This window comes from Ovis aries, chromosome 3, assembly GCF_016772045.2.
Source record: "Ovis aries strain OAR_USU_Benz2616 breed Rambouillet chromosome 3, ARS-UI_Ramb_v3.0, whole genome shotgun sequence".
Classification (NCBI taxonomy): Eukaryota; Metazoa; Chordata; class Mammalia; order Artiodactyla; family Bovidae; genus Ovis; species Ovis aries.
Window position 1 is genome coordinate 102,381,201 of NC_056056.1, and position 15,759 is coordinate 102,396,959.

Sequence of the window (15,759 nt, forward strand, 5' to 3'; positions counted from 1 at the left end):
TTAAAATTTTTTGTCATAAAAGGTGTTGAGTTTTGTCAAATGGCTTTTTTGCATCAGTTGAAATGATCATATATTTTTTTCTTCATCCTGTTGCTCCAATATTTTTGTAAAGTCAAATTATATCAAAATCAGGAAGCAAGGCTTATGAATGCTTATTCACCTTTTAAGGAGTTGGCTGATCAGGGATGGACTGTTTGACATTAATATTAAAGGAGACCTAAATATTAGACTCAACTCTAGCAAAGACCTGCAACTTCTTTCTTCTGTTAAATATTTTTAAAAATTTCTCCCATCATTTCCTGTTGTGTACTGTGTATAAGTGATAAATGTTAATTCATTAGTTAAATATTTTAGCTCCCTTTTAAAGTGGGAAAATTCATAATGATTGCCAATAAGAAATAGCTTTCCAAGTAAATGATGAGTTAGTCTGTGTAGGATAGAATGTGCTGTTTTAAAAGTTAGCTGTGGGGACTTCCTGCTAATTCAGGGGACACAGGTTCGATTCCTGATCTGGGAAGATCCCATGTGCTCACCAGACAGCTAAGCCCCTGTGCCACAACTACCTAGCCTTCTCTCTAGAGCCCACGCGCTGCAGCTGCTGGAGCCCTCTTGCTCCAGAGCCTGTGCTCCGCAACAAGCGAAGCCGCCGCAGTGAGAGGCCTGCAGCCCCTGCTCCCTGCAAGCAGAGAAAGCCCATGCACAGCAGTGAAGACCCAGCACAGCCAAAATAAACATATTAATTCCTTTAAAAAGTCAGCTATGGGAGGCAGGGGCACAGCTCAGTACTCTCTGCCAGGAATATTGGCCAGTAATCATTTTGCAGCCCACCAGGCTCCTCCATCCATGGGATTTTCCAGGCAAGAGTACTGGAGTGAGTTGCCATTGCCTTCTCCTCCATGAAAAGTCAGAGGTTTTTAATTTAGGAAGAAGCCAAGTCCTTATGGATTAAAGGATGATAGTGTCTGGGATGATTCACTTTGAAATGACCTGGCGGAAGTGGGAGGGGATAAGGGGTTAAGATGAGCAAGAGTCATATGTATTAGGTTCATTACACATTCTGTGTACTTTTGTTTGAAATTTTTCATAAAAGGTTCTAAAAAGAAATGAGGTAAATAAATGATGGTGCAGCATCCAATCCAAACATTATGTAGCCATTACAATAACACATCAAGGATTTTACTGATGTGGGGTAAGAAAATCAGGAAGTCAGTCTTGCTAATGTGGTGCATGTGTGCTTGGCACATAAATATTTGCATAGAAAAATATTGGAAGGAAAAATATTAAAACATTGGCTGTGGTTAGTCTTCCTTGATTGGTGAGATAGTGATTTTCTTTCTCTGTGTCTTTCAAACTTTCTACAGTGAACAAGAGAAAAACGTAATTTCTTTTTTTTAAAATATTAATTTATTTATTTTAATTGGAGGTTAATTACTTTACAATATTGTATTGGTTTTGCCATGCATCAACATGAATCTGCCACGGGTATACACGTGTTCCCCATCCTGAACCCCCCTCCCACCTCCCTCCCTGTACCATCCCTCTGGGTCGTCCCAGTGCACCAGCCCCAAGCATCCAGTATCATGCGTCAAACCTGGACTGGCGATTCGTTTCATAGATGTAATTTCTGTTCAGGTTTTCTTAGGTTGGATTACAGTTGCTTTACAGTGTCGTGTTGGTTTCTGCCGTACGGCAGCACGAGTCGGCTGTGTGCACGCATGCGGCCCCTCACTCCTGAGCCTCCCTCCCACCCCTGCACTCCAGCCCTCTAGGCCCTCACAGAGCACCGAGCTGAGCTCTGTGTGCTGCCCAGCAGCGTCCCACGGGCTGGCTGCTCTACATGCGGTGGTGTAGATGCGCCGGTGCTCCCCTCTCAGCTCCTCCCGCCCTCTCCTTCCCCTGCTGTGTCCACAAGTCTGTCCTCTCTGTCTGCGTCCCTATTCCTGCCCTGCAGATAGGTTCATCAGGGCATAGATTCCATATTAATACCCAGCGTTTGAGCAAAACATAATTTCTGAAAATTTTTCTTTCAAAGAAAGAAACCAAATCTGCATTGTATAAATTGGTGAAGCTTTCCCAGCTTTCTGTTTTCCATTAAATGGGTCTGGTCAGTGGTTAGATAAACACTGATGTGGTTACTAATCTTGAGCCCTGGACCTGTTTTTTGGCCTCTGTCTTTGCCAGGGTCATGGGCAAAAGTCAGTCACCACCATCTCAGTCATTAACTTCAGTTAGACTTGTTCCTCTCACATGGCTTTCTCCCTGATTTTTAGTGAGCTGGACATGATTTCCACGAGGGTGATGGACATTAAGCTTCGGGAGGCTGCAGAAGGCCTTGGGGACGACAGCACAGGTAAGGCCTTCTTTCACTCTCCCTGCCCGGGGAGGACCCTTGTTGGGTTGTGGGGCTGGCCGAGGGGCTTCCGAAGAAGGGCTCCGGGTTCTCCGCGTGGAGAGTGGGTTCAGTTCAGTGTGTTCAGACACCCCCAGAGGCCTCCCAGGGGCTGGAGAGCCCGTCCAAGACTGTGGATGGCCACTTGAGGGCTGTGCTCCTTTGCTTCTCCATCAGACACACCAGGGACAACGTGTGTGTGTGTGTGTGTGTGTGTGTGTGTGTGTGTGTGAGAGAGAGAGAGAGAGAGAGAGAGAGAGAGAGAGACTGACCAAGAGAGAGATTAAGTCCTTTTTCTCGTTCTTGAAGGTGAACATATCCCCGGGTTTAGTTGACAGAAGCAGAGGAAGAGAGAGCCAGTGGAATCATTCCTCATCCAGGAACATCCAGAGGTTTCAGTGAGACATTGGGCAAAGTCTTGGATGGTCTAAACATCCAGAAGAAATAACAGTATCAAGAGAGAGCCTTTGGTGCCTCTTTTATGGCTTTATTCTCCTTCCAGAGACCTTTATTGTGCTTTTCTATGGAGCTGAATTCCAAGTCCATGAATCATCATCTCGAAACACACTGCACAAGTTACCTAGTTATGTGGTTGGTTTACTGTTATCTGTAGATTGCTCTGTGTGTCTTGATAGAGGTGGAATATTGACCTTAGGAAACATGTGATCTCCCCACATGAGCCTCATATCAGCTGTTTGTATTCACCTCTTTCTTTTGTGGCAGAGGTTTCCATTTCTGTCTCTGTTGTTTTAAGTCAAAGTACTAGTAGTGATTGTCTTTAGGTAGTTCAGGTGAACAGCTTCCAAAAATATTAAACCCTAGCTCTTAACTCATAGCTTCAGATACTAATTTTGTTAAAGACTTTATTTCATATAATACAGATAGAATTTTCTTATTATCCTATATATTAGGATTACTTTTTTCTCTCACATTTCAGTACATGCAGTGGTAATTTTCTTTTCAACAAATGGTGCTAAAGCAGTTGGACATTCGTATGTAAAAAAAAATGAAATTTGAAAGTTCACAGTTGGTTTGAATTCAAATGAGGGTACAAAAATTAATTCAAATGTATAATCAGCATAAATATAATATATAAATCTTTTATTAAAAGAAAACATAGGAGCAAATATTTATAACCTAGGATTAGATAAGAGTTCTTAGATACGATACCTCAGACTCTAAAAGAAAAGGTTGATAAATGGAACTTTCTCAAAATTTAAAACTTTTGTTCTGTGAAAGATACTGTTAAGAAAATGGAAAGTCAAGTCACAAACTGGGAGAAAATATTTACAAATCACATTTGACAAGAGCACTCAAAATTTGACAGTAAGAAAACTAACAACCCAATTAAAAATAGGTAAAGAATTTTTAAAGATGTTCTACTTAAGAGGATATGCAAGTGGCAAAAAGCACATGAAAAAAGCACTTAACATCAATAGCCATGAGTTAGTGCAAATTAAAGCTATGATCAGATACCACCATACACCGATTAGAATGGGGAAAAAACCAACAGAAACACACTTGACAGCAGCAAATGCTAGGAGAACTCAAAGCAGCTGAAACCCTCTTACACTGCCGATGGAAATGCAAATGGTACAGCCACTTTGGAAAGTACTTGTCAGTTTCTTGTAAAATTAAACACGCACTTAGTCTGTGATTCGCCGGTCCGACTCCTGGGTATTTACCTAAGAGAAATGAAACCGTATGGTTACACAGAAGCCTATGGCAGTGTTACTTTTGTTTACCACTTTGTTTATATCTATACAATGGAACCAACTCTTTGGGACCCCATGGACTATAGCCTGCCTGCCAGGCTCCTCTGTCCATGGAATTCTCCAGGCAAGTATACCAGAATACCAGAATGGGTTGCCGTTTCCTGCTCCAGAGGATCTTCCTGACCCAGGGATGGAACCCGCGTCTCCTGCATCTCCTGCCTTGGTAGGCGAATTCTTTATCCACTGTCCTACCTGGGAAGCCCCATGCAATGGAACAGTACTCAGCAGTAGGTAGGAACAAGCTCCTGATTGATGTAACAACATGGAGGAATCTCTAGCGTGTGGTGATAAGTTTAAAAAGCCGAATCGAAAGGATGCATGCTGTCTGAATGACTCTGGAAAAGGGAAAACAATAAGAGCAGAGAAGATATTAGTGGTTTCCAGGGGTTAAAGATAGGAGAAAGGTTTGACTATAAAAGACAGCACAAGAGGGTGATGTGTGATTTTGGTGGTGATTATGCAACTCTGTGTACCCCTGAAAGAGTTAATTTTATTGATAAAAATTTGAAAACAACTTTCAAATGATGTACAGTAAGTCCCCTACATACAAACCTTCAACTTTCAACTTTCAAAGATGGGAACGTGTGTGGCACGTTCTGTATACACGTTCTGTATACACGTCCTATATGGCAGCTGTTGTACTTTTTAAGGTACGGTGCTGTAATACTGGACTTCCCTGGTGGCTCAATGGTAAAGAAGCCACCTGCAATGCAGAAAACACAGAAGACACGGGTTCAGTCCCTGGGTCAGGAAGATCCCCTGGAGGGGGGCACAGAACTCACTCCAGTGCTCTTGCCTGAAGAATCCCATGGACAGAGAACCCTAGTGGGCTACAGTCTGCAGGGCCGCAAAGAGTCGGACACGACTGAAGTGACTCAGCACAGACACACACGCATGCGCTATTAATATATAGCCAATTGTGTTAGTTGGGGCCGTAGGCTAACTTTGTTGAACTTATGAACAAAAAGTTTACTTATGAACATGTTCTTGGAACAGAACTCATTAGTATGTAAAGGGACTTACTGTACCAGATTTGAAAAATAATCAAGTGGACTTTTTAGAAATAAGTAAAACTATTACGATGAAAGATTCAATTGATGAATTTATTAGCAGATTATATCAGCTTGAGGTAGATCACAAGGAAGTACACAGAATGTATCATAAGACAGTAAAAGGAAGGAAAATACAGAGAGAGGACAAGAAGCATGGAGATAAATGAAAGGGTATAACGTGCCTTTGAGCACTGTCTTAGGAGAGGAGAGAGTAGCTGAGAATTTTCTGGAATTCAGTTAAAAAAAAAAAAAAAGATGATCCAATCTACAGATTTAACAAACTGAATGACTCCCAGGAAGGATAAATAAAAGGAAATCCACAAAGAATGAAAATATAGAAAACTAAAGACAAAAGTGAAAAATCTTAAAATTAGTCTGAGAGGAAAAAAAAAAAAAAAAGGACCTTCAGAGGAGCAAGAAACTGACTTCCTGACCACACAACAGAAGCCACAAAACAGTAAAGTGATGTCTTCAATATTATTAAAAGAATAACTTAGAAAAAGTAACTGCCAGCCTAGAATGTGAAACCTAGAAAAATGATGTTTCAGGAAGGAGCTTCAGGAATAAAGTCATTTTCAGATAAACAAAAACTGAGTGTGTCACCAGGAGATCCTCAAATTCCAAAGGAATCTGCCTTCAGGCAGAAGGAAAATCATACCCTGTGGAGGGTCTGGACAGAGAAGGAGTGGCAAGCAGAGAAGATAATAAACAAGCAGACACATCCAAACAAACATAGAGTGACCTCCCTGGCGGTCCAGTGGTTAAGATTCTGCACTTCCAACGCAGAGGGCACAGGTTCAATCCCTGGTCCCGGAACTAAGATTCCACCTGATGTGTGGCATGGCCAAAAATTAAACAAAATAAAAATTTAGCAATAAACAAAAGCAAATGAATATGGAATAGTATCTGTGGATTTTTAAAGATCAGAATGAAAACAGTAGGGTATGAAATAGGATGAAAATATTCTAACTGACTGAAGAACTGACTTATTTGAAAAGACCCTGATGCTGGGAAAGATTGAAGGTGGGAGAAGGGGACGACAGAGGATGAGATGGCTGGATGGCATCACTGACTCGATGGACGTGAGTCTGAGTGAACTCCGGGAGTTGGTGATGGACAGGGAGGCCTGGTGTGCTGCAGTCCATGGTGTCTCAAAGAGTCGGACATGACTGAATAACTGAACTGAACTGAACTGATTCTAACTTTCTTATTTTGTTCCATAATAGAATGTGTAGTATAATTTCTAGGGTAACCCCTGAAAGAACAGAGATAAAAGACAAAGTTTACAAACTAGAAGTGGGAAAAAATGGAATGTTCTTTTAAAGTCAATTAATCTAAAAGACAAAAAGAAAGATTTTAAAAGACCACAAAGATGGTAGACTTGTTTTTTATTAACATGGCAGTAACTAGAGTAAGGGCTTCCCAAGTGCCTCAGCTGGTAAAGAATCTACCTGCAATGTGGGAGACCTGGGTTTGATCCCTGGGTTGGAAAGATCCCCTGGAGAAGGGAAAAGCTACCCACCCCAGTATTCTTGCCTAGAGAACACTCCATGGGGTTGAAAAGAGTCAGACCTGACTGAGCGGCTCTCACTTTCAAGTGATTCACTGGTAAAGAAGCTGCCTGCCAATGCAGGAGAAGTGAGTTTGAGCCCTGGGTGGGGAAGATCTCGTGGAGGAGGAAATGGCAACCCACTCCAGTATTCCTGGCTGGGAGATCCCATGGAGAGGAGTCTGGTGGGCTGCAGTGCATGGGGTTTCAAAAGAGTTGGACGTGACTTTGTGACTAAACAGCAACAAACTAGAGGAAGTGGCAGTAGCTAATTATACTAATGTTCCAGTCAGAAGTTAAAAATCAGATTGGTTTTCTGAAACTCTAGTGGTGGTTTAGTCGCTAAGTTGTGTCTGACTCTGTGACCCCATGGACCCCTCCAGGCTCTTCTGTCCATGGGATTCTCCAGGCAAGAATAGCTAGAGCGGTTTGCCATTTCCTTCTCCAGGGGATCTTCCCGACCCAGGGATGGTACTTGTGTCTCCTGCATTGAAGGCAGATTCTTTACCACTGAGCCACCAGGGAAACCCACTCTAAAACTCTAAATCTCTTAAATATAAGGATTCGAAAAGTTTAAGATAAAAGGATGGAAGAAAATGAAACTTACTAACACTGGGCCAAAGGAAGCTGGAATGGTTCTATCAATAGCAATCAAAATTAAGTTTAAGGCAAAAAGCATTACTATTAGTAAAGAGGGTCATTTCACAAAAGGTTCACTTCTACAGGAAGATATTAATTCTACCTTTCTATGACATTTATCTGGAGAATAAAATGGCAACCCACTCCAGTGTTCTTGCTTGGAAAATCCCACGGACGGAGGAGCCTGGTAGGCTGCAGTCCATGGGATTGTTAAGAGTCGAACACGGCTGAGCAACTTCACTTTCACTTTTCACTTTCATACACTGGATAAGGAAATGGCAACCCACTCCAGTGTTCTCGCCTGGAGACTCCCAGGGACAGGGGAGCCTGGTGGGCTGCCGTCTGTGGGGTCACACAGAGTCGGACACGACTGAAACGACTTAGCGGATGACGTTTATCAACATAATGTCCAAAGTTATAGAGTAGAAATTGGCAGTTAAGTAAAAAGATAACTCTACAATCAAAGTGGATTATTTTTAATACACCTAATTGATAGGACAAGTGTATTAAAAATTAAAGACATGAAGTACTTGGACAGCACAATTAAAAAGAAAAAGACCTTGTCCTAATTGATGTGTGTGGGCCAGTGAAGAGAATACATTATTTTCAAGCACTCTAGGAGCATTTTCAAATTTATGGTAAGCCATAAAGCAAGTCTGAACAAATTTCAGTGGATTCAGATCGTGTAGTGTGTTCACTGACCGCAATGCAGTTAAGCTAGAGTTCAATAACAAAGATTATAAGAAAATTCCCAAGTGCTTGGATATTAAGACATACTCTTCTAAATAACCTATAGGTCTAAGAAGGTATTATAATGAAAATTAGAAAATATTTTACCAAATATAAAGAAACTACATATCAGAACGTGTGAATGCAGCTAAAATAGATTTAGCAGGAGGTGTGTTGCCTTGAAAGTGAAAGTGTTGGCCGATCATTCGTGTCTGACTCTTTGCAACCCCATGGACTATAGCCCGCCAGGCTCCTCTGTCCATGGAATTCTCCAGGCAAGGATACTGAAGTGGGTCGCCATTTCATTCTCCAGGGGATCTTCCCAACCCAAGGATTGAACCAGGGTTTCATGCATTATGGGCAGATTCTTTACCATCTGAGCCACCAGGGAAGCTATATTGCCTTAAATGTGTGTGTATATTATAAAAACAGAGAACCTAAAAATTAATTAGCTAAGTATTCATCTCAGTTCAGTTCAGTTGCTCAGTCGTGTCTGACTCTTTGCAACCCCATGAAAGATAGCAAAGTAAACCCAAAGGAAAGTAGGAGAAAGGAAAGAAAAACTAACACAGAAATTAGTGAAATTAAAACAATATTGCATTCATGTTGTTAATGCAATAAAAATATTGCACTAAATTTTTAGTGCAGATATCTTGCACTTATTCTTTTCTCATGTGAAAAGAATTAACAAAGCCAGACTTTTTTTTTTTTTAAGGCAAATGAAAATGACAAACCTCCTATGTGATTGATCCAGGAGAAAAGGAGGTGCAGATAATACCAGGGCCAAGAAAAGGGGGCTGCATTATAGATAGTACAGATGCTAAAGTAAAAGGCTGTTATTAATAACTATATGCCAATACATGTGAAAATGTGGGAACCTAGAGTCTGTCATACAGAGTTACATTGTCAGAGAAAAACAAATAAGCATATATTAACACATTATATGAAGCGGAGAAAAGTGGTACTGATGAACTTATTTGCAGGATAGGAATAGTGATGCAGACAGAGAGAATGGAATTGTGGACAGAGTGGGGAAGAGAGAGCGGGAAGAACTGAGAGAGTAACACTGAAATATATACGCTCAGTGCAGTTCAGTTCAGTTCAGTTGCTCAGTCGTGTCCGACTCTTTGCAACCCCATGAATCGCAGCACGCCAGGCCTCCCTGTCCATCACCAACTCCCGGAGTTCACTCAGATTCACGTCTGTCGAGTCAGTGATGCCATCCAGCCATCTCATCCTCTGTCGTCCCCTTCTCCTCCTGCCCCCAGTCCCTTCCAGCATCAGAGTCTTTTCCAATGAGTCAGCTCTTTGCATGAGGTAGCCAAAGTACTGGCCTTTCAGCTTTAGCATCATTCCCTCCAAAGAAATCCCAGGGTTGATCTCCTTCAGAATGGACTGGTTGGATCTCCTTGCAGTCCAGGGGACTCTCCAGAGTCTTCTCCAACACCACAGTTCAAATGCATCAATTCTTTGGCGCTCAGCCTTCTTCACAGTCCAACTCTCACATCCATACATGACCACAGGAAAAACCATAGCCTTGACTAGATGGACCTTTGTTGGCAAAGTAATGTCTCTGCTTTTCAATATGCTATCTAGGTTGGTCATAACTTTTCTTCCAAGGAGTCAGCATCTTTTAATTTCATGGCTGCAGTCACCATCTGCAGTGATTTTGGAGCCCAAGAAAATAAAGTCGGACACTGTTTCCACTGTTTCCCCATCTATTTCCCATGAAGTGATGGGACCAGATGCCATGATCTTCGTTTTCTGAATGCTGAGCTTTAAGCCAACTTTTTCACTCTCCTCTTTCACTTTCATTGAGAGGCTTTTTAGCTCCTCTTCACTTTCTGCCATAAGGGTGGTGTCATCTGCATATCTGAGGTTATTGATATTTCTCCTGGCAATCTTGATTCCAGCTTGTGCTTCTTCCAGCCCAGCGTTTCTCATGATGTCCTCTGCATATAAGTTAAATAAGTAGGGTGACAATATACACTACCGTGTATGAAATAGACAGATAGTGGAAAGCTGCTGTATAGCACAGGGGGCTCAGCTCCGTGCTCCGTGATGACCTAGAGGTGTGTGGTGGGGGGAGCGGGTGGGAGGGAGGCTCAAGAAAGAGGATATATATATATTTCCATATAGCTGATTCACGATGTTGCACAGCAGAAACTAACACAACATTGTAAATCTACTGTATCCCAATTACAGAATAAACAATAAAATAAAATTAGTGATGAACCTGGGGGAAAAAAACGAAAAAAGTCAGATAGTTGGAAAAAAAAAATAATATAATGAGTTCAAGACGCAGGAAACCCAAACAGTTCCTATAACCATTAAAGAAATTCAATTTAAAAGCCTAGTAGGTGAACAGATATAACACACAGGCCCCCACTGTATGGCCAACTAATCACGACAAATCAGTGTTCAGCCACTATACTGATCTTTGTAGCCACTCCCTTTCATCCCGAAGCACTGTCTTCAACTGTAAAGGACTGTGAGGCTGCATGTTTGTTCCACCCTTCTGGGATGCATATCTACCTGTCAACTGGCAAAGGCCAGGTAGTGTCCCATGATTCAGAAAACTCTGAGGAGCGTTTCCAAATAATAAGTTCTCTCTGAGGCCCATCAGGCTTCCCTGATAGCTCAGTTGGTAAAGAATCCACCTGCAATGTGGGAAATCTGGGTTCGATCCCTGGGTTGGGAAGATCTCCTGGAGAAGGAAAAAGCTATCCACTCCAGTATTCTTGGGCTTTCCTTGTGGCTCAGCTGGTAAAGAATCTGCCTGCAATGCGGGAGACCTGGGTTCGATCCCTGGGTTGGGAAGATTCCCTGGAGAAGAGAAAGGCTACCCTACCCACTCCAGTATTCTGGCCTGGAGAATTCCATCGACTGTACAGTCCATGGGGTCGCAAAGAGTCAGACACGACTGAGCGAAGACCCATCAGTTAATAGCATGAACATTTTGAGGTTATAAAGGTTAAGGAAACTTCCACTAGAAGTTAAGAAAGGCTTTCCTGGATGGCCCAGTAGTCGAGAATGCACCTGCCAATGCACGGGACAGGGCTTCCATCCCTGGTCTGGGAAGACGCCATAGGCCCTGGGGCAGCTAAGCCCTTCAAAGCCCTAGAGCCCTGGCGCCGGCTCCCCAGGAGGGACCACTGCAGTGAGAAGCCTGAGCACCTCAAGTAGAGAGTAGCCCTGTTGCTGCCACTGGAGAAAGATGGCAAGACCCGGCGCAGCCAAAATGTAATTAAGTAACACTTTAAAAAAGAAGTTATGAAAACTTGACTGAACTGAGTAACACTCTAAAAAAGAAGTTAAGGAAAGTTGACTGAACTGAGTAACACTCTAAAAAAGAAGTTAAGGAAAGTTGACTGTAGAACTCATTTCTTTTGGGGTACGGATATACTCCCCTTAAGGCAATACAGTAGGTATTCCTGCTATAGGATAATCCTAAGAAATTCTCCACGTGAAGGCAAGATCATGTAAACTTCCCAAGGCAGGCATTAATGTAAACAAATTATAAAGATCCTACTTTTTTTAGAAAGGAATTCACCTTACAAAATGATCTGCTTATCAAATGAATCAATTGTGAGCGAATTTTCAGGATATACTAGACAGCGTCCTGATAACCGGTGATGTTCCATCCTTCTATTAGTTCTCATATTCAGAAGGAAAGGAATCAGCGTTGCTGAGCTACTGAAATCTCAGGATCCTGAATATGATGGGAATTTGTGGGTGAGGACGAAGGCGACGTCAGAGAATAGATCACGAAACGTTTAGAAGTATAGACCAGCAGTCCCCAGCCTTTTCGGCACCAGGGGCCGGATTCTTGGACAACAGTTTTTCTATGGACGGGGGTGGGAGGGATGGTTTGGGGATGATTCAGACACATCATATTTATTGTGTACTTTATTTCTATTATTATTATATCAACTCCACCTCAGATGATCAGGCATTAGATTCCAGAGGTTGGGGACCCCTGGTGTAGATTCTGACACTCCAGGAAGCATGACAGAGCCAGCTCTACCATCACCAGTTGATGGGTTTTCTCCCCAAACGTTGTTAGCTCATCACAGCATTTGGCACTCCGGCAGCCCCTCCTGCCCCTGAGGCTGGGCCTCCTCTGACTGTCCATGATGCTCACATTCATGCTAAATGAAGCACTTGAGGATTCTTTAAAATTTTGTTTTATTGAAGTATAGTTGATTTACGTTGTTGGGTTAATTTCTGCTGACTCACCTTATACACACACACACACATTCTTAGCACTTGAGGGTTATTTTGAAAAATGATTTGAGTTATCATTATGGTCTTTACCTCAGCAAGACTTTTTGTTTTTGACTATTTTTATTTTAGGGATTAAAATCTGATTTTGCTTATACAATGGAATATTGCTCAGCATTTAGAGAAAGGAAGACTGGAAAACGCATGCATCTCCATGCAAAATCTCAAACACAATCTATGGAGGGAAAGAAGCAACACACAAGCATATATGCTGTATGATTCTACCCAGAATGTGCTGTGTGGATTCAAGAATGGGCAAAACAAATATGGTGCTATCAATAAGAACAGTGGTTGCATCAAAACAATTGGGGGTGGACATGTACACACTGCTGTATTTAAGATGGGTAACCAATAAGGACCTACTGTATAGCACAGGGAACTCTGCTTAATGTCCTGTGGCAGCCTGGGTGGGAGGGGAGTTTGGGGAAGAATGGATACCTCTGTATGTACGGTTGAGTCCCTTGCTACTCACCTGAAACTATCACAACATTGGTAATTGACAGTGTGAAGTGAAAGTTGCTCAGTCATGTCTGACTCTTTGTAACTCCATGGACTGTACAGTTCATTAAGTTCTCCAGGCCAGAAGACTGGAGTGGGTAGCTCTTCCCTTCTCCAGGGGATCTTCCGAACCCAGGGTTTGAACCCAGGTCTCCCACATTGCAGGCAGATTCTTTACCAGCTGAGCCACAAGGAAAGTCCAAGAATCCTGGAGTGGGTAACCTATCCCTTCTCGAGTGGATCTTCCTGACCCAGGAATTGAACTGGGGTCTCCTGCATTTTATACCCCGAGACAAAATGCAAAGTTTTTGAAAACAAACTCAGAATAAATTTAAGGACTTCCCTGTTGGGTTTCCCTTATAGCTCAGTTGGGAAAGAATCTGCCTAAAATGCAGGAGACCTGGGTTTGATTCCTGGGGTGGGAAGATCCCCTAGAGAAAGAAATGGCAACCCACTCCAGTATCCTTGCCTGGAGAATTCCATGGACAGAGGAGCCTGGTGGGCTACAGTTCATGGGGTTCCAAAGATCGGACACACCTGAGCAACTAACACACACTGCTGGCCCAGTGTTTAAGACTCCACACTGCCAATACAGGGGGCCCAGGTTCGATCCCTGGTTGGGGAACTAAGATGCTGTATGCCATGTGGCAAGGCCAACGGATAAAAATAAATAGATCAATTTGGGAAGGAGTAATACAAATTTTTAAAACGAATAAATTTAATAACCAAGGAAGTGAAAGACCTGTTGAAAATGATTCATTTTAAGTAAGAGGAAATTTGCTTGTGCTTTTGACTCTGATTCATGTTCCAAAGCTTTCTTGACTCCTTCATTCAATGTCCAGAATAGAAATCAAGATTTGTTTTCAGGTGTGAAAAAAATGGTATGCTGTGTGCTTTGTGTCCTCCTGTGTGGGAAAAGGACTTACCGGAAGTGAATAATTTATGTTTGGACAGAAATCTTACTTTCTCTCCTTGCACACATCTCATCCATGTTTGGCAGATACTTACATGCATTCTTTCTGTGTAGGAAAGAAAAAGTCCAAATTCAAAACGTTTAAGAAGTTCTTTGGGAAGAAGAAGAGAAAGGAGTCGTCTTCTTCCACAGGAAGTAGCACCTGGAAGCAAAGTCAGGCGAAGAACGAGGTCATGGCCATCGAGTCAGGACCAGTGGGCTACGACTCAGAGGACGAGCTGGAGTGAGTTGTCTTTTCCGTCCTTCAGGCTTGTGTGTTCCAGGGAGCAGAGGAGGACACAGGAGGACCCCAGAACTCAGGCTTGTTGTCATGGTTACTCGATGGACTTCTGAGCCCACTCTCCTCCTAAATAATTTCACAGAAGGTGTTTGAGATTCTTCCATAGAAGTGGTGTTTTCTGTCTTTTTGTACACAGGGATGCAGAAAGTTGGTGGGGGGAGATTATTAGGTACCTGTTATGTGCCGGGTGTGTATATATCAAAAGTCTGCAATAAATGTAGGAGGGGAGGTAAGAGATACCATCTTCTAAGTGAGTAAACCAAGCTTGGGAGAAATTTCAGAAAATCCGCCCAGTGTCCTGCTCTGCAGAGTGGCAAGATTAGGATGTAATCCCTGATTTCATTTGACTTAAAACCCTTTTTGAGGACCTGGATATTATACCAGAGAAATACATCTGTCTAAGCCTAAACCTTGAATAACCGAATAAGAAAATTTTCCATTAGAGAGGAGTAGGGGGAAGGCTTCTTACTTTACTTCTTAGAAAAATCATCCAAAAAACATTGTTGCCTACAAAATTTGGGAAAGTTGCTTGGTCGTGTCTGACTCTTTGCGACCCCAGGGACTATACAGTCCATGGAATTCTCCAGGCCAGAATACTGGAGTGGGTAGCCTTTTCCTTCTCCAGGAGATCTTCCCAACCCAGGGATCAAACCCAAGCCTCCCGCATTGCAGGTGGATTCTTTACCAGCTGAGCTACAAGGGAAGACCCTCCCCCCAAAAAAACATTGTTAGGAAGAACAAAACCAATAGGTATAAAATATGGAAAAGTCTAGTGAAGAAATCCTTATTTCTAAGCAGTTGCTGTCAGGTTTTATGTTTCTTTTAAACAACCTTGACACCTTAATTTGAGAATAAAACTCTTTGGGAGGCATAATGACCCTGGTGGGTCACAGACCATACTGAGATGGGTTCACCAGCTCTCGCATCCCTGGGAGGGGTCCTGTCTCCTCCCTCCTCACCAGTCTCTTTGCCCATTTCTAGAGTAGAAATTACATTAGAGTGTTCCATTCCCAGGTGGCACTAGTGGTAAAGAACCTGCCTGCCTGCCAGTGCAGGAGACGTGAGAGATGTGAGTTCGATCCCTGGGTTGTAAAGTTCCCCTGGAGGAGGGCATGGCAACCCACCCCAGTGTCTCCTGTCCTGGAGGATCCCGCGGACAGAAGAGCCTGCAGGGCTACAGTCCACTCTTCAACAGAGTCAGACGAAACTTAAGGAACTCTGCACACAGGTGCAGAAGTCACACTGACCGCTTGGTGGCAGCAAATGACTAAAGAGGAGAGGTTTGAGTTAGTCTTCCAGTGTTTCTCCTGCTGTGGGCGGGGAGCAAGAAGCACCCACATGGTAGCTTGTGAAGAGCGAGCTCTACACGCATTTTTAAAAGGCAGCTCCAGACTCTTGGGGAGCAAGAGATGATAATATTGCTCACTTTTACATGTCTTCACTGGGTCAGCCCCAGGGCCATTATAACACTTGTGCCCCCGCCCCCCCCCCCCCCCAACACACAGCCTGTCTCTCCACCAAAACACAGACAAGGAACGAGAGCATGGCTGGAGGGGTGAGCTGGGCTGAAATGACCCGTCCACTTGCCCAT

At 42.9% G+C, this 15,759-nt stretch overlaps 1 protein-coding gene across 10 annotated transcripts in view; it reads left to right on the plus strand.

The window, feature by feature from the left end:
• CRACDL (CRACD like) overlaps positions 1-15,759 on the plus strand; it is a 138,120-nt gene that overhangs the window by 86,387 nt on the left and 35,974 nt on the right. For 9 of the 10 annotated variants that reach the window (XM_060413960.1, XM_042246437.2, XM_042246438.1 and 6 more), the window contains exons 2-3: positions 2,271-2,350; positions 13,943-14,111. In XM_060413960.1, coding sequence (XP_060269943.1) covers positions 2,271-2,350; positions 13,943-14,111 — 249 coding nt within the window. The remainder of the gene's footprint in view (positions 1-2,270; positions 2,351-13,942; positions 14,112-15,759) is intronic. The other variant, XM_042246441.2, reaches the window with a different exon arrangement.